The sequence below is a fragment of the Colossoma macropomum genome, unplaced genomic scaffold, assembly GCF_904425465.1.
Source record: "Colossoma macropomum unplaced genomic scaffold, Colossoma_macropomum, whole genome shotgun sequence".
Classification (NCBI taxonomy): domain Eukaryota; kingdom Metazoa; phylum Chordata; class Actinopteri; order Characiformes; family Serrasalmidae; genus Colossoma; species Colossoma macropomum.
Genome location: NW_023494798.1, coordinates 30,055,587 through 30,075,850, shown reverse-complemented (window position 1 = coordinate 30,075,850; position 20,264 = coordinate 30,055,587). Strand labels below are relative to the sequence as shown.

Sequence of the window (20,264 nt, the reverse complement as noted above, 5' to 3'; positions counted from 1 at the left end):
ACTGGTTTTAGCTACATGCCCTGCTTTTCTTCCTGTTTATAGATAATGCCATTCAGTGTTAGAAACCACACAAGCAAGTCTATTAGGGATTACTTAAACTATATAAGTTTTGGGGATTTGGAGACCTCTCTGGTGGAAATGTGTAATTGCATGCAATGTGCAGAAGAATGTTTTGCAATGTCGTTTTTAACAATTTGACCCAGCTGGAGTCAACAGTGCGATGATTTAGGCAAGCAGTTAGCATAATGCTTATTGGTGGGCAATAAGCTTACTTTTTAGCTACTTTGGCGCTGTAGTTCCAGTACAAAACTAAAGAAGCAAACTTAAGAAACATGTCTTGGCTGATCACCTGCATTTAGGGTAGAGGTTGAAAAGGGAGATTTGATTTTTCTCTGTAACTCATCTCTTTGAGAAGCAGCTTGTATTCTAAAGTATAATAATGAGAGATATCCATGCTACCTTTCCCATGGAAGTGTTTGCGGTAGTATCTGGCACCCAGGTCCACGTGCTCTATGCCGTGCTGCTGTAGTCTCTCCAGCCGTGTAGCTTGCTCCTCTGGCTCCACCTCCAGTACAGATATGCTGGCATTGGAGCAGCGAGGCCTTAACCTGGCCTCAGCCCCGCCTGATTCCCCCCGCTCTGCCCAAGAGCTCAGGAAGCTCACGTTGCGCTCTCCGTAACTTCCAGTCTCGTTCAGGAAGTTGGGGCAGCTGAGCAGGAGTTGTTGCTGGGGGCCAGAGCTCAAGCTGGCCGGGTCAGAAACATCTGGGCCAGAAGTGCTGGACCCCTCTGTAAGGTCCCTGCAGCTCAGATCGTCCGTGCTGGAGAAGCTAGGCTCGGCCCCCCCTAGAGCCAAAGCCCGTGACACTGCTAGCGAAACAGCAGTGGCTGAGGAGGCAGCAGACGCCCCTGTGGCGGTGTTGCGCCTTTGGGCAGCAGAGCTGCGCTGGGCAGCTGCTTCATGTAGGTCAAACAAGATGCTCTGTGCATCGTAGTGTGCAAAGCTCCGTACACAAAGCCAAGGTTTGAGAGAAGATGTGTCCAGAGGTCGTCCCATGTCCTCAATGTCGCTCCGCGATGCCTCTGTGTCGCCCCGGTTGGCTCCTCGGAGCTTCCGGAAAAGAGATGAAGTGCCCAGGGATGATTCTGTGCCACCACTTTTCTTGCGGACGCGGCTTTCAGGCCGGTCTTCAGGTCGAGACGAGGTAAAGGCAATTTCGGGCGAGGCCCGGGAAACCTCGGGTGAGGTCTGGCCTCTTAGCAGCTCACCCAGCCTAGCAGGGGCGGCACTGCGTTGGTCCAGCCTCCTCTCCTGCTGGAACTGGCTTAGCATGTCGAAGAAGCTCTCCTCAGGCACAGCTTGCACATCTATGGACGAGGTGCTGCCATACTCACGGAACAGCAGGCGACTTTCGACCTCCGCCTCATCCTGCTCGCTCAGGGTGATCTCGCTGTTGGAGCGCTGCCGCAACGGGGCAAAACCTGGCATTCTGAACCGAGAAGGGGAACCCGGGATGTCTCTTAAGCTCCGCCCCCCATCCAGGAACTCTGCGTCCTTGCTGCGCCGCATGTGAGCCACACCCCCTCGATTCAACCCCGCCTCCCCATTGCTGCCACTCTCAGAGTTACCGTTTTCCAGCAATGACTCCCGGGACCGTTCCCTTCTCGGTGGCCAGTCTGCAATGCGTGCCCGGACCCCCATCTTGGGCACGGAAACGCGGGAGAGCGAGGGCTCAGCCGGGGAGGCGTGGCCATTGTGGAGTGGTAGGCGGGGGTGGACCGGGGGGAGGGGCTGAGAGAGTGGGCCAGAGTCTCTGTATATGTTCATGGTGCCCGGGGCAGTATTATCAGAGCCGGACAGTAGGAGAAGGGCAAGGGGTGCAGGCGAGAGGACATCTCGAGCTGGTGGGGGTAGAGGAGTGGGAGGAGAAGGCAGGGCGGGGCTCCACACTGTCGCTTCTTCCTCTGCCTCCTATGTACATGTCTTTCTTGGCCTGCCAAAACCGCAGGACTACTCCTTCCCTGACAGGCCTCAACCAATCACAGTGAAACGGCAATGGGCGCAGGAGACTCTTGGCATAGACCTGCAAAAAAGCACAGGGAGACACAGAATTTGGTAAAACATCCACTCAAAAGCACTCCAACAAGAATAGAATACTTATGTATCTGCATTTTGTTGCTGGATAAGAAAACACTAAACTAAATTTTGTCTTTTTTTTAAAAAAGGTCGGTTGCCCTTCACATTGTGAAACCATTTCAGGACAAATGGACCAATAGCAATTCCACACTAAGATTTAAACTAAGAACATACTTTCCTTCCCATATAACATTTCAGAAATATGAGGTTTTCTTACAACAGTGACAATTTGCATACTACTGCACTGACCCACTTATCACTGTCAAAGACTGATGAAACAATCTGCACCAGAAATTAAAAGCAAAAATAATAGCATTCACTGAAGTCTCTCTTTAAATCAGCTTTTTTTTTACTGGCACAAAGCTCCGGTTTAATGAGAAACTGGCCCTACAATTTAGAAAAAAAGTAGATTCAGTGAAAGAAAGAATGACACAGAGAGAAGAGAGATATAAAAAGCGAAAATGGAGCACAGGAAACCTGCTAGGAGTGAGTAAAGGAACATAAGGGATTCTGAGTAAGGATTTCTCTCACGTATTCAGGCTAATCTCGATTCCTCTCGCCTGGCACAGATACCATTATCTCTAAAAGCATTACAGCCACATGGTCCAGTCTACAGGGCATATCTCCCTTCTCTTGCTCTCTATGTTAGACCACACTAAGACCAACAATTACAGGCAAAGACCCACACCATCTTTGCCTCAGAGCAGATGGCGAATGAAAAGCATCCGTAGGTGTGTTGTGTTGTGTGAATGTCAGCAGTTTTGATCCTTAATACTTTTATCCCCAAGTATATGAAGCTAGGAATCACACACATTCAGTGGCTGTGAAGAGAGGACGTTAGAAATCTTTAAAAGTGCCCTCTTAAGTGCCGTTCTGCTGACCGACAGGTGCAGTGGCCGTCCAGGGGCCTCGTCCTCAGCCCACCGGTTGCTAAGAGCAACAGGGGTTAGGAATGCAGCCCCTGAAAACCCGCCCTCGTCCCATCACTCTGGTGAGGCATGCAGAGGTGCCGACAGATTTAGCACCCACGAAAAGGAGAACCCTGGTCATGTGACCATGGAGCTCACACGTTAGCAATCCGGTCAGCAGGGCACTGGGCCAAAGCACCTGCGGGTCTGACCGTTAGCTGGCTAAATCTAAAGCCAGATTGCCAGATTAGCAGCCAGAACAGTAATGCTGTAAAATACATGTCAGGGACATCATTGCTGCAACACTACAGTGTACTGTAGGCCTCAGGCAAGGGTTAAAATGTGCCAGAAGAATTCAGAATGGCATTCCGACACCCTCTTGGTAACTTTAAAGGGGAAAAATGTTTACCACCGCTTACAGCTACTTTGCAGCCGCAATATATATATCAGTATAATTACAATATGGTGCACTTTGGTGTGACCCTACCACCTATTTGGTTGGACCTGCAGCATGAATCAACTGAAGCATTAACCATATTTGCTGCTGGTACATCACAAAGAAGGACCAGTCATGCTTCAAAGGAAAAATAAAGAACCAATCATACTTGGAAATATAAGGTGCACAAAAATCACATGAAATCATCTTGATTTTAACTGCAGCAGTGAGTTAGAAGTCCACCTGACTGAACATTTATTAATATTTAGTGATTTTAGCAATATAATCTCACTTATCCATTACAATGTCCATATATGTCTATTAGCTTCAATGTAAATGGACCCAGTTAGCTAGCTAGTTGGGTTGGTACATGCATGGTATGAGCTAAGTTATGATGATGATCTTGCTAAGTAAGTCAATTTCTTAGTAGAGAGGATGTGCATCAGAACTTCTGCAGTAGAGAGGATGTGCATCAGAACTTCTGCAGTAGAGAGGATGTGCGTCAGAATTTAGATGTTATAATATATAATATAATAAAACTTCCAAGAGAATTTCTTTAACTTAGCCCAAAGTGTGATTTACTAGCTAGCATGTGTGTGGTGTAGAACTGGTGAGTAGTTAGCTAACTAAGCTAACTTTAGAAAACAGGATAGGGTTCACATTAACACCTTTTTAAACACTTCAGTTTTTCGCGAAGTACTTTTTCCATTTGCTTTCAGTGGGAGGACGACAGCGTTTTGGTTTACCAAGCATTTTGCTCGCTAGGCACCCTGCATGGCTGTCTTTTGTGCGGAGAGCTCCAGGTGCTCTGAGTCGAAAAATGTTCGGTCTGAACCAGTTTAGCTGCTACATCATAAGCATTGTTCCTACTGATCAAGAAAGAAGGTGGATTTGACAGCTGAAATGGTGGTGGTTTACCAGTGGCAACAAGCTACAGGTCCACAGACCATGGCCCGCACTGGCTTGACTGAAAAAGCCCCAGTTTGGACAGCAGTTGCTAGCAAGTCACACACACACACACACACACACACACACACATATACACACACACACACACACATTATCTAAGCCGCTTATCCATCTGGGTCACAGAGAATGCTAGAGCCTATCCCAGCAGTTACTTGGTGGAAGGCAGGAAACACCCTGGACAGGTTGCCAGCCCATCGCAAAACAGGCGATAGCAAGTTAGCCAGCTAAAATTGTAGTTAGGTTAATATTAGATTAATGTTGATTTCAGAGAAGGCCAACTAAGTACATAATTACAGAAAGAATATATTAAACCCCACCACTGATTTGTATGTTAGCTACACTACAAAAAATAGTATCTTGTCAAGTGAAATGATCTTATATCTAGTCTTAAATCTAATATTTCTTATTGTGTGTTTATTATTAGATTATCTAGTTTATTTTTAGACCTTTTTTTTTACCTGTTTTAAGCAATTTACTGTATGGCAGATAATTTTGCTGGTTTCAAGCACACTGACTTAAAAAAGCAAAATTATCTGCCACTATAATGAGATAATTTTACTTAATAAAGTCACTTCAAACAAGTAAAAAATGTTTGGAAATAAGTTAAATAATCTTAAAACAATCTCAACAGGAGAAATATTAGATTTATTGACTAGATTTAAGATAATTTTACTTGACAAGACACACTATTTTTCGCAGTGTAGCTAAACTAAACCTTAGGCTTTTATTTTGAAGAAACAATGTGTACTAGATAATGTGACTGGGGAACTAACTGATAAGCATACCCTTAATTGTTTTTTTTTACAGTAATGCCTCACCAACACTTAGCTCCAATCTGGTGCCTCACATATACACACACACACACATTTTTATATATATATATATATATATGGCCAGCCAAATGCTTGATTGCAGCTGGCTACTACTGGCCAGTGGCAGCCTTCAAACAATGCAGTGAAAAAGGAAAAAAAGGCAGCGCGCTTCACGTTTTCAGCTTTCAGAAAGAACTCCACTACTTTCCAAACTCCATGTTAGTCCCTGTGCTCAGCTCATGATCAGCCAGGCCCCCAGGGCAAGACTTAAATCATCTGACAGAGTAATAAGGACGTGACTCAGAGTCGAGATGTTGTAATGATTTGTACTGAGAAAGAAAGAAAAAAAAAAACGTTCGAGAGAATCTCTCATCTCTTTTTCACATGAAGATGATGATAAAGTGTCAAGTCACACAGGACATGAGAGAGGAAGAAGAGAGCTTGTAGATGGAAAAGAATTCAGAGAGAAGTGACATAGTAGGAGGAAGAGAGAGACAGTGTGAGATAAAAGAGAGAGAGAGAGAGAGAAAGAGAGAGAGAGAGAGAGAGAGAGAGAGAGAGAATGAATCACAGTGACGTGCTTTAATATTACAGTCAGATCGGATCAGGCCTCAGCACAGCTCCGGGACTATAAAAAGCTCACTCAGCATCAACTGTTCCCTCCACTTAACTTCTCTCTCTTTACTTTTCATCTTCCCTTTCAGCCTTTATCTCTTTCTTCTCCCTTCATCTGTCCATCTATTCATTAAAGTGCTCTGCGCAGGCATTTGTACTGCTGACTGAAAACAAGGTGGTAAAAAGATCTTACTGACAGATATACACCTCAGAAATCACTCATCTTCCTAATGATATATAAATATTTTGCTGTTTTCAGAACCAAACCTCGTGTCTCCACAATGGTAACTTTACAGAAGGAAAAAACATACTTGAGTTTTAATGGAAGTCAATGGAACCCGACTTTTTTCCAAGTAATTTTGGGCTATTTCTTATGTAAAAGGCAAGAGACATTTTCAAATTATAGCAAAAACTGAAAAATGGTATTGTTTTGTTCAGAGCAGCTATATCTTGGATTGCGATGGTAAGCCTACTTATTTTCCCAACATTAGCAGATATTAGAGCTTGAAATATTTGTCAGAACCAAATGGGACCCGACTCCGACTGCTCACGTTGGGTTAGGACATCATTTGCCCGAATGTTTGTCAGCCTCGGATTGGGTATAATGTTCACATCCTGGTTCTCACAGTCCGTCTCCCACTTTTAAAAGGCCCATATCATAATTTTTCTTGTATGTATTTTTTCCTGCAGGTTCACTTATAACATTTGTCATTTAATGTACAAAAACGGTCATAATTCATTTTTATGTGAATGTTTTCCGAGCTCTCTTTATTCCTCAGAATTGAGCACACTGCTCTCATGACATCACAGAAACATTTCATTCAAAATAGACATTACTTCATTTGAAAAAAGCAAGGGAAATCTGGTTTTCCATCAGATTTTGATCTGCATTTTCCTTTTCTTTAGTATTTTTCTTTTCACTTTATTCTTCCCCTCTACTTCTATTACCTAAAAACAGTTTTTAATCTGGCATGTTGGAGTCACCCACTCGTTTATGTTGACAGAATTTAGTGCTGAGGTCCACGAAGCCCTCGCTTGTGAAAACATGGATGTGTGAGGGGAAAAAAAGGAGAGCATTATAGAAAGTTTATCCAGACAAAAAATGCTTGAAATGTTGTTCGAATGCATTGCTTCATAAATTCAGTAAAGCAGAATTCAATTTTAATATTGGACAGCTGATTATCACGTTATTTTATATATCGCTGTTGTCGCAAGAAAACCTCGTTATCTCCATTTTTGGTCATTTTTCAGTTTTTGACATAATTTGAAAAAGCAGTTTGCCCTTTATATTGTGTGTAAGTTTCACGAATAATGGACCAAAAGAAATGTCCCAAAATTACTTGGAAAGACGTCTGGTTCCATTGACTTCCATTAAAAGTAAAGTAGGTTTTTTCTTCTCCTGTAAAGTTATTACTTTGGAGATACGAGGTTTTCTTCCAACAACAGCGATATATCAATTGTATAGATCTACGATCTAATCACAGTTATTACTTTCACTACACAGTAATTTAACTGGTACTACCTCTTTGGGTCACTTTCAGACAAAACTGTCTTGAGCTCAGGTCAATTTTGGACTAAAACAATGTGGTTTGGGCTTTTTTTCAGACTCAGGTGGTGTTTGTATGCAAAACATGGTTTCCATCATTTACTGTAAACAAATAGCACTTTAATAACTCACATAACCGCAGTTTATAGCCTCTAACTGCACAGCTTGCATCAGTTATCTTATTGCACTGATACTGTATCTCCTACCATGGTGGTCAAACAAATTCATTAGCTGGCTGAAAGCCGGCAGTTTAGAAAGCACATTCAGTCTATCTGACACTCAATTACATTGCGGGTTATTGATCGAAAGAAATCCAGAGCAAACAATGCCAATATATTCTGTTCTGTCAACTTTACACAATCTCCCCTAATCCCAAAAGGCTACGGCGCTAATGCACCTAACAAGTAATGGAAGCTTACTCTGCAGCAATTAGCACTGTGCTACCTGCATGCCTAAATGATCACAAGCTGCACAATATTTTTAAGTAATCTCAAATAAACATATGTAAGATACTGTGGGGGGCTTTATTCATGCTAGGTGGCGCTGCCCTAGAGCTCAGGATTTTGGATAGCGCTTTATGATTATGTTTGTGAAGTATTAGGTAGTCAAATTTTTGCCTCAAGACTTTTTGTCTTAGGAGACCCCTTGGTGCTAAAAGCCAGGGACAAGTATTTCAAGATTTGGATTCAAACCAGTTTAATGACTGGTGGGCAAATCATCCTTTGGAGGTGGAAGGAAGCGAGTCCTCCTTCATTTCAAGAATGGGTCGCTGAGATGGGCAAAGTAGCTGCATATCACTACTGTCCCAACAAAACCCTGTATCTCCAAAATGGTAACTTTACAGGAGAAGGAAAAAACCTTCTTTCCTTTTAATGTAAGTCAATGGAACCAGACTTTTTTCCAAGTCATTTTGGGTCGTTTCTTTCGGTCCATTCATCATGAAATTTACACACAATGTAAAGAGCAGCAGACATTTTCACATTATATCAAAAACTGAAAAACGTCAAAAATGGAGATACAGGGTTTTCGTCCGACAACCGTGATCTGAAAAATTATTATTTAAATTGTCTGGGCATTTAGAGGTGTACAGACGCAAATAGGGCAAATATTTCAGATTTAAAGAGAGTTAATAAGGATGAGTACTGTGGTGTGACCCCCGTGTGGTTACATACATACATACATCATCTAAACCGCTTATCCTTCTGGGTCGCGATGGGGTGCTGGAGCCTATCCCAGCTGTCACTGGGCGGAAGGCAGGATACACCCTGGACAGGTCGCCAGTCCATCGCAGGGCAGACAGACAGACATACACATTCACTCACACATTCACACCTAGGGGCAATTTAGCATGTCCAATCAGCCTGACTGCATGTTTTTGGACTGTGGGAGGAAACCGGAGTACCCGGACGAAACCCACGCAGACACGGGGAGAACAGGCAAACTCCACACAGAAATGACCCTGGTCACCTGGCCGAGAATTGAACCCAGGCCATTCTTGCTGTGAGGCGACAGCGCTGAAACATTTACTGAAGTTGCTTTGTTTTTTTGTTTATTTATGTATTTCTATGATACAAAGCCTTGTACTGCACTGGATTAGGTCAGGTCATGAATGTAATACCGACACAGTTGGGGTGGGAAGGGGAGGGTAAAGGATGTCATGTTGTTGCAATATTATAAATATGTGTTTTTGTATTAATTTAAGATAAAAATCAATAAAAACTGTTAATCATAAAACATATGTGAGATACATTTGTTGACTGCACAGTGAAAAATCTGGCTGGCTTTAAGCTTCCATTACTTGTAATTACTGACACTACTGATCAACTACATTTGGGTTTAGAGCTAAAACTGTATGCAGATTAGATTTTTGCAGAACTTTCACATTAATCACATTAATGGCGCACAGTCAACACTCCCACTCAGATGTTCCTCAAACGCTGAGGGGAACGACGGAGGACACAATGGCCTCTTTTCCACTAGAGCCAAATGGTTCTCAGGGCCGTACTGTGTTGTTCCTCTCTGGTGCGGACTCCTGAGACCGGTTACGGTTTCTTTTCCCATCTGCTGTGCTGCTAAATCAGAACCAGGAAATATCTAAAGCTACACACGAGTGGGGCTCAGTAACGGCTAACAAGCTAACAGCTACAAAACAAGTTCGATTTTGACACCAGGCACTCCATGTTGTGCTCTTGGAGCCTTTATCCTCTAAACAGGTGTTATTTGAGCACCTAGGACAGAAGAGACAGTTAGCATGAGCCTAGCTAGGAGGACACACCACAGGAGAGGTTTAATTTCAGCTTTCTGTCGCTCCAACACCAACCGTTCGACTTCAGTCCCTCAGGTTTGAGTAGTTATCATCTCAACTTGGGTCTGTTTGTGAGAAAAGCAGCTGTTCTGTGGTGAGCTGAGGTGGTAGCATGGTAGCTAAGCTAATGCTACCCAGTTTAAAACTTATGCTCTGTGTTTGCGTGGAGTGGCTACTGGAATGGTTTTCAGAATCGTTGGGGATTACAGTGGAAAAGAGGTCAGTGGGCCTCATTCACCAATATTACCTTAGTTTTTACCTTAGTTTACCTTTGTGCTCTTGAGTGTGTGTAGATTCTGTTCTTACCTAAGAACAAATCCCAAATAAAGAAACCGTGAAAGTCAGAATCTTCGTAAAAACTGCATAAGGTGGTGGTTTTAGGAAGAAATTTCTTCTTAAGAATGGTTGGTGAAAGAGGCCCACTGCTTTTAAGTGAGCTTAAATAGACCTGCTTATGTGTTTTCTTACAAAATTCAGTCTTCGAGTTACTGCTGTTTTTAGCTATGTCCCATTTTCATCCATGTTTAAACATGACAGTATATCATACAGAAACCACATAAGCTAATCTATTTGAAATGACTTGACAACGTGAGCCAATGATTAAAACCTCTTATGCTCATGGGCATATTTCATTTTTTTCCATCTGAATTTACATGTCCAAATTGTACGGCAAATTATTCAGTAACTGCATGAAATAAATGTAAATTTTTATTTCATTTATTTATTTATTTATTGTAAAAGCTCCCCTCAAATGAACAGTAAATGTGTTTTATGATCATAAACATATTGTTATATGCTTACAATTTACTGCTGAAAGCCAAAAATCTTATTTTTACAGTGCAGATCACTGAAGAGAAGCCATCTAAGATCCAGTTTGTAGCTCAGATTTTTGGAAAATGGGTCGACTTTCAGTAGAAAAAAAATTGAGAGTTCAGCTTCTTTTATTATAAAGTTTTAAAATGACATCACCCATCTATTTGACTGGAAAGAAGACAGTTACTCTCATATGACACCCACCTTTTGAATGAAGCTTATAAAATATGAAAGTTATGAAGTAAAGAATATGACGAAGAACGTTTTGGAACCACTGGTGGTTCCAAGGAGTTAAAACGATGCTAACTGGTGCACATAAGCTTATATTACTTGTTAACCATGTTAGCCTTTAGACTCCATTAGGAATGTCTACATCTGAAATTCTGCCAAACTGCTCCTTTAAAAGAGCGAACACTGAAATGCTAACAGCAGACTGTATTGTTTATTGACAGGCTTTGCTGTAAGCTGGCAACAACAGTCCGTTTCAGGCGGTCACTCGAGGCAGCGCCTCGTTATCTTTGTTTTGGGGCCTGTGACCTCCACCAAGGCTGAGTGGGGGAAGAGAGCGATTCCACAAAGCTCTTCCTGCTGGATTTGGCTGTGACGTTGCATCCCATCACTCCCGGCACCCGCGCCTGATTACAACAACAGCTGCAGAGAAAGGAAGAAAGGGCTCTTTCTCCTTCCCTCTCTCTTTTCTTTCTTTCTCACACTCGCCCGCTCACTCCCCCTTGCCTCCCTCCGTCATTCCCTTCAGCGTTTGGGGAACTGGGAGTTGGGAATGTTGACTGTGTGCACCTTAAAGTGATAGTTCAGCAAAAAAGTCAAGTGTACACAACTTTTCCATTAACCCAAATGTAGCCCACCAGCTGAGACATGTTTGGAGGCTGAAGTTTGCTTTAGGTTGTACAGGAGCTATGAGGCTAATGTAGCTAACAAGTAATGGAAGCTTATGGGCACCTATTGGCATCATACAAAAATATGCATGCCTATATAATCACATACACAAAGGTGTTCAGTAATCTCAAATTGACTTATGTGGTTATCTATAATGGACTAATATCTATAATAATGGACCAAAATCTTCTCATAACTGTCATAAAACAATGCCCTCAGGCAGCAGTCAGTGTATTTATAACCATTTCACATAATAACTTTCTGTGAGGGAGCTTTTAGAGGCATTAAACTCTTTCGACGTCTGGTTCCCATCACCACCACTGAAAACAAGTCTTACCCTTGTTTCTCTAAAATGGAGAATTTCACATCAAACCAATTTGAATGACCTTGTTTATGCCTTAACTATCTAATTATACAGAAATTTTGAAAAAAATCATTGGAATTCCCCTTTAAGCAAAGCATGCTCCAGCACTGTGGCGTATACCCAGCCTAAAATCTGAAAGAGACTTCAAAAAAAGCTTTAATTCCTCACCTAGTAATTAGTTGAGCCTCTGATTCAGCCACTTCAAAGTTTGACCCCACACAGAACACGCGAACACTAATGATGGCAATTACGCTCTCTTACTCATGTCCGACGGCCGCGAGCTGAGAGAAGACAAGTTCGTACCATAAAGTGATGACACACCTGATACACCAGCTTACAGACCAAACGCTCACACATGATTCCCCAGAGCCTCGCATAGCCCACATTATTAGGACTGTTTTCTTTTATTAAAACAACACCACAGGGAACTTTACACAGGACTGTAAACATTCATCCAGCGAAAACACAGTTCCAGAAAAAGCATTTACAGTAGGGGTGCGGGAAAAACTCGATTCTTAGATGCATCGCGATGTGGACGAGAACGATTCTGAATCGATTCATAAATGTTAAAAATCGATTTTCTAAATATTTAATTTATATCGTAATGTTGACGGAACGTAAAATGCGGAACTTGGAAGTGGGTAAGTGCAGCGCCCGGACAGTCTGTGGCGGCACACAACAAAAACACAACTGGATGAGTGAGAAATCCGACCGGCTCCCTCTGCGTTAAAGCCAGGTTAGGTCAGGAGTCACAACACAAATGACAAGAACAGCCATTTTGTCCTTTCAATAAAGTCAAACCACCTTGGGAGCCGCAACATTTAATGTCCAGTATGTCTCAGGGTGTGCTGATGTCCTATAGGCTAAAAAATATAAACGAAAACGCGGACTCACTTTGCTTTGCTTTAAGCTTTAGCCGCGTTTCTTCCATCTCCACCAGAAAACCTTTCCTCAGAAGTAGAGCAGCTTATTGTAAATGTCTCTCAGTATCCGGCTGTTTTACGAGGCTGAAATCACTTCTTATTCTCCAGCTTCTTGTTCGAATTTTCCCGTTCCACCTTAAATTCTGCCTGAGGCGCCCAATGTAGCTGCTGCACCATTTAAGGTGGAACGGGGAAATTCGAAAGAGAAGCGAGTTCATCTTCGCAACTTTTTAGTATTTGACAGTCTCGTTGCAGATTTAACGTGCATGGACGTCCATCACCACTGAATCTTTTTTCACCCCAACAGCGCATTTTATCGCAGATGAGTGGCAGCAGCGTCTCAAACAAGAGCAGTGAATGAGAGCCAGAGAGCCTTCTAGATCACTTCCATTTGATTTATTAATAAAAGATATTGGAAGTAAATGCATTATGGATCATTACAAATACTTTGCTTTAAAACTACCGAGTCCCCACTCAGTGAGAAAATAGAAATCCTGTATAGAAAAAAAGATGCATCGATAATCGTTGTATAATCGCATCGCAGCCCTCTGAATCGTAATCGAATCGAATCGTGAGGTGCCTAAAGATTCCCACCCCTAATTTACAGATTATTTAGTTTTATTTGTTTTGAAGTGTTGGTTTAAAAGCTTCATGCAAGTGACTGAATGCTATTAAAATAAATACAAATGGCAATGCTATTTCACAACCCCATTTCCAAAAAAGTTGAGATGCTGTGCAAAATGTAAATAAAACAAAATGTAATGATGTACAGATCATTTAAACCCTATATTTAATTGAAAATAGTATAAAGACAACATATCAAATATTGAAACTGAGAAATTTTAGTGTTTTTTGAAAAACATATGCCCATTTTGAATTTGATGCCAACAACGTTCCAAAAAAGTTGGGATGGGGGCAACAAAAGGCTGGTAAAGTTGTTTTGGCATTTGGCGCGTTATGAAATTAAAAACACGACAAAGGAGACCCCGAACTGTTGAGCAGCTGAAATCCTGTATCAAACAAGAACAGGAAAACATTTCACTTTCAAAACTACAGCAGTGTCTCCTCAGTTCCCAAACGCTTACAGAGTGTTGTTAAAAGAAGAAGTGATGAAACACAGTGGTAAACAGGCCCCCGTCCCGGCTTTTTTTGGAACGTGAAGAGAAAATACATTTTCTTTGGGAACTATTTTTCCACACAGCGTCCTACATGTACCACACCGCCTTAAATTTAAATGATTAAAATGTATATTTTAGGCCAAAACCTTCTCAGACCTATGATAAAACAATGTCGTAGGCATCGGGCAACATATTCATACCCATGTCATGTAGAAGATTTGTGTGAGGGAGCTTTTGGAGGCATTAAACTCTTCAGACGTCTGGTTCCTATCACCACCACTGTGAACAACTCTGACTCTGTAGGTTTCTGAAGAATGGACCAAACCACTTTGAATGACTGTTTAGTTCTTTATGATGTAATGACCCCAAAATTGTGAAAAAATGTTGGAACTGTCCTTTAAGTGAAGTGCTTCGATTGAAAAATAGCTCATTTTGAAGCTTCGTAGGTTTTAAAGAAGAAATATCAAATCCGCATCAGTCGATACTCAAGGTTTCAGTATCGGTTTGGAAATGAAAAAGCGAAATTGTGCTCTAGTATCTCTAGTGAGGTGAAATACTAAAGTTCAGGACACTCAACTGTGTAAAAGTACAAAAGTAGGGATGGATGACATGGGAATCATATAGGTACTGGCAGTTAAAAAAAAACTGACATTGGATGATGCAGTTATTATACTCTGGAAAAGCAGATCATATAGGCGACGCTGGCTTACTGGCAAAATAAATCTGCAATTTATTTTATTTTATTTATTATTCATTTTACTGCATTTTTAACCCTCTACACATAAATATCTCATTTTTCTGTGATGCTCATGCAGGTAGATTTAATCTGTGTGGGCATCAGCACCAGCACCTGCAATCTCAATTATCAACGTGGGTCCACAGTTCCCCTATCAGTGCAGCCCTGAAAAAAGTATAGTGTGTGCTGAAGAGCAGAGGCAGCTGAGCTGTGTGCTTCAGCCACGTATACATGCATAAACAAACACAGTCTATAGCAGTTGACTCAGTGTGTACCTGCCCTAGATTGTCCGCACTTGAGCTGTCAATCATAGATTCATCTGCTCCATCAATTTCCTGTCACTCTGTGACGCCAGTTGTCTCTGTTTATCAAAAATAACAGGGAAGAGGGAAAAAGAGCACTGAGGATGTGTGCATGTGTGCATGGGCCCAAATGGTCTTATAAGAGCAGAGGAATGCTCTGGAGGGCAAGTGTACGGGCAGTGAGGTCAGCTGGGGGTTAGAGGGAGCGTCAAAGATCAAAACCTCAGCCTGAAGGACAACAGCAAGCAGCAGTTAGTAATGTCAGTGCTAATAGGGGTGGGCAATATGATGATATTTTATCATGATAAATTATGTCACAATACGCTTTTCTGAGCATATTGATGATACTGTCAGTACTTAAAGAACAGTGAGCATTATTATGCATGTTTAATTGGATTTAGTGCTGTGCAGCAAAAATCAGTGTAACTGCAGGTTTATTATTACGATTAAAGTATTTTTATATGTGGCTCTACAGGTTCTATATCGTCTGCTCCAATTTCTAAAATATCTCAAAAATGAAATATCGTGATGCAAATTGCATATTGTGAAAAAGTCCTGAAGTATCATGATATAATACCTTTGCCATATCCCCAACCCCAAAGTACTACAGCATTTTATCCAAGCATGCTCAATATTATAATAATCATTTAAAGCAGGTGTGCCCCAGTGTTTTGTCTAAGGAGATCAAAATCCAATGTTTGTCAGTATAAATAAAAGGTATGTTTTAAATTAAGCTTTTACAAATATGTTTTACAGTACGTTTTGTTACTCAAATTTAAAAAATACAATTTCTAAAATATAAAAAGGAAAATAAGAATTTAATAAGTACTACATTGCTGCTGTCGGAAACAAAACGTTGCAACAATGCCAGCTGCCCTTTACAACTAAAATTTCATGATGAATGGACCAATAGAAAAGCTCAAAAATGACTTGGGGAAAAAAAATATTATATATACACACACACATAAGAGTATAAAAATATGTTCTCTCATTGAATGAGAAGGTGGGGCAGGATAACTTGATTTCCAAATAAAATCTCCGAACTTTGGCCTGTGGGTCACTCTTTGGGCGGTCCTGGTTTACAACTTCGCAGCAAGTGCTGAAGGACAACAAGGATCTGATATACACAGTTGCACTAGGGCTGTATGACATGGACATAAAATGCGATGTCTGATGAAGCTATTGGATATTGCGATGATATGAGAAGTCATACATTATGATTAAAATAATGTATCTCTGACTGAGTGAGCCTCAAATACAAACCCTGGTGTCCCCTTAATATAAATAAAGAGAAAGCCCCATTCATTATTGTGCAAAGTGAGCAATAATAACAGTTAAAACCTCCTCCTTATGGTGATGCAGGTTTGTTGTGACAACATTCACCAGTGCTTCACACAATGGGGCTGGGAATAGGCAGCTCATTTGAAGTATTATTACAGGTCAGTTAATTAAGGAGTAGGTTTGGGTCTTTGTGCATAACTATATTGACAATACAATTACGTCACTGTTGTGTCCATGTATGTTCAATCTGTTCCGTCGTCACAGCCCTTAACAGCCCTTCTATCACAGAAACTCTTATCACAATGACAATAAAAATATGATGATATCATGCAGCCCTGCCTTGTACACACATTCATTGGCCATTTTATCAGAAACACCTACCATATAGGTGCACTGTGTAGGTGTACAGTTACAGATCATCTTTTGCTGTACAACTTACCAGCCCCCCTCTACCCCATCCATCAATGGAAAGGGACCACCATAGGACATGACATCAAGCACAGCAGTGTTCTAGTGCAATTGGCTTAGTTTGTTTCCTGCTGTAGCCTTACAGAGAAACAAAAGCCAAAGAGAATATTCTTATGTACTGCTTGTGCATTAAATTAATAATCAGATAAAAAAATCAAATGTACCCAGTTTTAAACTTATTAGCCAAGACAAGTTTGCTTTTTCAGTTTAGAACCGGAGCTACAATAGTTTAGAACATTGGTAACAAACACTAGAACTCAATATTCACCCAAATAGCCCAACACGTTTCTATGAAAATCTTCATTAAGACTTAAACTAAAAAAAAAAAATAGTAATTTATTAGTAACATTTTTTAAAGATTTACTTTTTTAGAACTTTTTACTAATTTTTAGTAACTTTTTTTTGGATTTTATTAACATAATGTAGTGTATTATAAAATACATTTGAAAAAGCTTCACTTGAAACACACCTACCTTCTTTATTTATATTGTTAAGAAAAAAAAAAAATAAATAAATAAAGTAAAAAATTAAAGAAACTTGGACTTGGATCAGATTCCTCCATATTTATGACGACCATTGTCACAAATACTGATTCTAGATCAGTGCTCCGACTCCTGCGGTGGTTGGTGAATACTGACCGTGTTGTCTAAAGTGGCTGCTTGTAGTGTTGTTAAATTTTATAGCTCACAATAAGTCATACTGTGTCCTAAACCACATCGACAAGTCTGTGTGACCACAATGAAGAGCTGAATGAAATAATGAATGGCATGAAAGATCTTCTGGGGATATATTTGAACAGTTCGTAATGTTAGCCTCACTGCACAGAACTGCTCGGTTGTAAACGAAGGAAGCTAATTTTTGGACTCCAAACATGTCTTGGCTGATTGAATACATCTGGGCTAAGTGGAAAATTTGTGTAAATTTGATTTTTCACCGCAGCATTCCTTCAATACAAGAGTTAATACAAAGATGAAAGATTAATATTATATGTAATATAGTCACCAGCACTAAAAGCTTGTCTTGCCTCTACAAGCACATATTTATGGAAGAATTAATGAAAAAGCATTTTCACTCCCCACACTCCCCCGATTCCAGACCAAATGGAATCACAAATTCCATGGTGGTCTATGAGACATCTACAGTAATGGAGTAATGACAGATGTTCCAATAAAAAGCATGAGAACAGTGGTTTCCAAAAAGGAGATTTAACAGGGTTTGTGAAAGCTTAACTCATTGCCGCATCGGACTGTGTTTAAGCCCAGTGAGAAGCTGCAGTGGAGTGTTAAGTTTCTCTATACTAAAGCTACTGGCAAGGATGTGCTGTGTATGATTATAAATGATGGGAAACAATTTTAGAGCAACACTCCAGAGTTTCTTAGTGTGACCTCTATTTACTGCATCTGCTGTAGAAAGTCAGTAGTACAGACGATAACGTCAGTCTGTTTCTGTGTATTCAGAAAAAGAACAGAAATCCTGTTCGCTCAAAACTCACTGTGTTTACATGCACTCAATAATCTGAACATAATCCGATTTCTGCAGTTATCTGACTATTCAAATGGTCATGTAAACACCTAACTCTGATCTAGAAATCTGATTAAGAAATCCAATAAAGAGACCTGGATTTTAGCTCAGTAATCAAATTTCTCAGTGTGGGAACTCTTACTCTGATTTCTTTCAGATTTCTCAGACGGCGGCACTGGAAATAAGCAAGCAGCGTTGTCTGGAGCGACACTGAAACCAACCATATGCATGACGAAATGAAGGATTTAAATATTCTTCATCTTCTAGATGACGTATGTTCATATTTTCAGGTAAAGTGACTCGATGTTTAAAAAAAACCATGAAGTTTGAGTTTTACGTCACGTTTATGTCTCGTCTTCTCCTGTGAGTTTACTGGCCGGTTGTAAAGCAGAAATCTGATTACTGTCTGACTCATGTAGACCTGGAGTTTCCCCATTATCTAATTACTCAAGTGCATGTAAAAGCGTTGATCGGATTACTGACAAAATCTGATTTTCTGCAGTTATCAGATTATTAAGTGCATGTAAACGCATTTATAATAGAAGCTAAAGGGCAACTTCATAAAGGACTCTACTGTAAATGTGTTTCGTGTCTGTTCTTTCACCCAGAGGAAAGTTACTGTCCGTGATAACTGACGTGCTACTGACGCAGCGTATAGCAGTTACACTGAAAACTCTGGCATATTCCTTTAAAATGGCTCTGCTGAAAACAATCTCTCTCTCTAATCCTCCACATATAAACAACTCATATTTCATGAGCCAGCGTCAGTCACATTAAACCCCACTGTAGACCCTCAGAAGCTGCTGACTTATCCTGTCTGCTACAGTGAGAATCACTTCTTCCCCAAAAATAGCTCGGCTCATTTGTTTTTTATTACCGCAGCGCTTCTTTTAAACGCTCGGGAGACGTGTTTTTCTGCTGTCACTCCACTGTCTTTGGAAAACTGAAGATCTGACTGGTGTCTGAGGTGAATTATCAATAAGTTAAAGGGGAATGTGAGAAGGAAACTGATTTTCCCTCTAAAGTGAGTGAACCTGAAACACCAGCTTTGTCCCCCAGGCTCCCCAAACACAAAGCTCCACCCTGCAGGCTCGGGCCTGTCCCGCTCCAGCCAAAGAAATCATGCAAAATCACATGAAAAACAATAGCAGCCATCAATAGACACAGAAGACAAGTCAGCACACAACCAGAAAAGCAATTCCGGTGACCACACAAAAGACACATCAGATGTGAATGGGATCAGAAATTCCAAAATAAGTGGTGTACATCTGTTTATGTGTATGTGTGAGTATCTACTCAGTATAAGTATCTACAAAGTATCAGTATCTACAAAGTCTCTACAAAGTATCTACAAAGTATCAGTATCTACAAAGTCTCTACAAAGTATCTACAAAGTATCAGTCTCTACAAAGTATCTACAAAGTATCTATAAAGTATCAGTCTCTATAAAGTATCAGTCTCTACAAAGTCTCTACAAAGTATCTATAAAGTATCAGTCTCTACAAAGTCTCTACAAAGTATCTACAATGTATCAGTATCTACAAAGGTTATCTACATCAAGAGTATCTACAACCTATTATGCAAAGGTTTGGGGGCCCCAGTTAAAGGCATGTTTTACTGATTTTCTAAATGGAAATAAGTGAATATGTCCTCTACAGACAACAGACTTCTGCACATTTTAATGCACAATTACTGTTTAACTGCTGATTGTAACAAATCTTTGCGTGTGCAGGGTAAAATGTGCTCTGTGCAAAATTTATGGCAGATTTTACATTTTATTTTTTCCCAAAATATTATATTCAGCAAATATATATACATATATATATATATATATATATATATAAATAAATAAACAGGAATTGTGCACTTGCGCAGTCATTCCCAGTAGAAGATGTGTTATCTTCTTATTTTCACTTGAAAAATCACAAATTTCAGCAAAAAATCTGCAATTTGCCCAGCGGTGTTCGATCTTTCTCCATATGACTGTATACAGACAGACGCACAGATAGACTACCAGAAGCCTAATAACGTTGTAATATGTGTACCTTGAGAGCAGACGTGTGCTCTAGTGGTCAGCGTCCAAACCAACATATACAGAGGAAAAAAAACAAAC

The 20,264-nt window shown here is 40.6% G+C and overlaps 1 protein-coding gene across 2 annotated transcripts in view; it reads right to left on the bottom strand.

Annotated features, from left to right (window-relative positions):
* sipa1l3 (signal-induced proliferation-associated 1 like 3) overlaps window positions 1-20,264 on the bottom strand; it is a 160,783-nt gene that overhangs the window by 66,467 nt on the left and 74,052 nt on the right. For both annotated transcript variants that reach the window (XM_036584863.1, XM_036584864.1), the window contains exon 3: window positions 460-2,084. In XM_036584863.1, coding sequence (XP_036440756.1) covers window positions 460-1,828 — 1,369 coding nt within the window. In that variant the 5' untranslated portion in view covers window positions 1,829-2,084. The remainder of the gene's footprint in view (window positions 1-459; window positions 2,085-20,264) is intronic.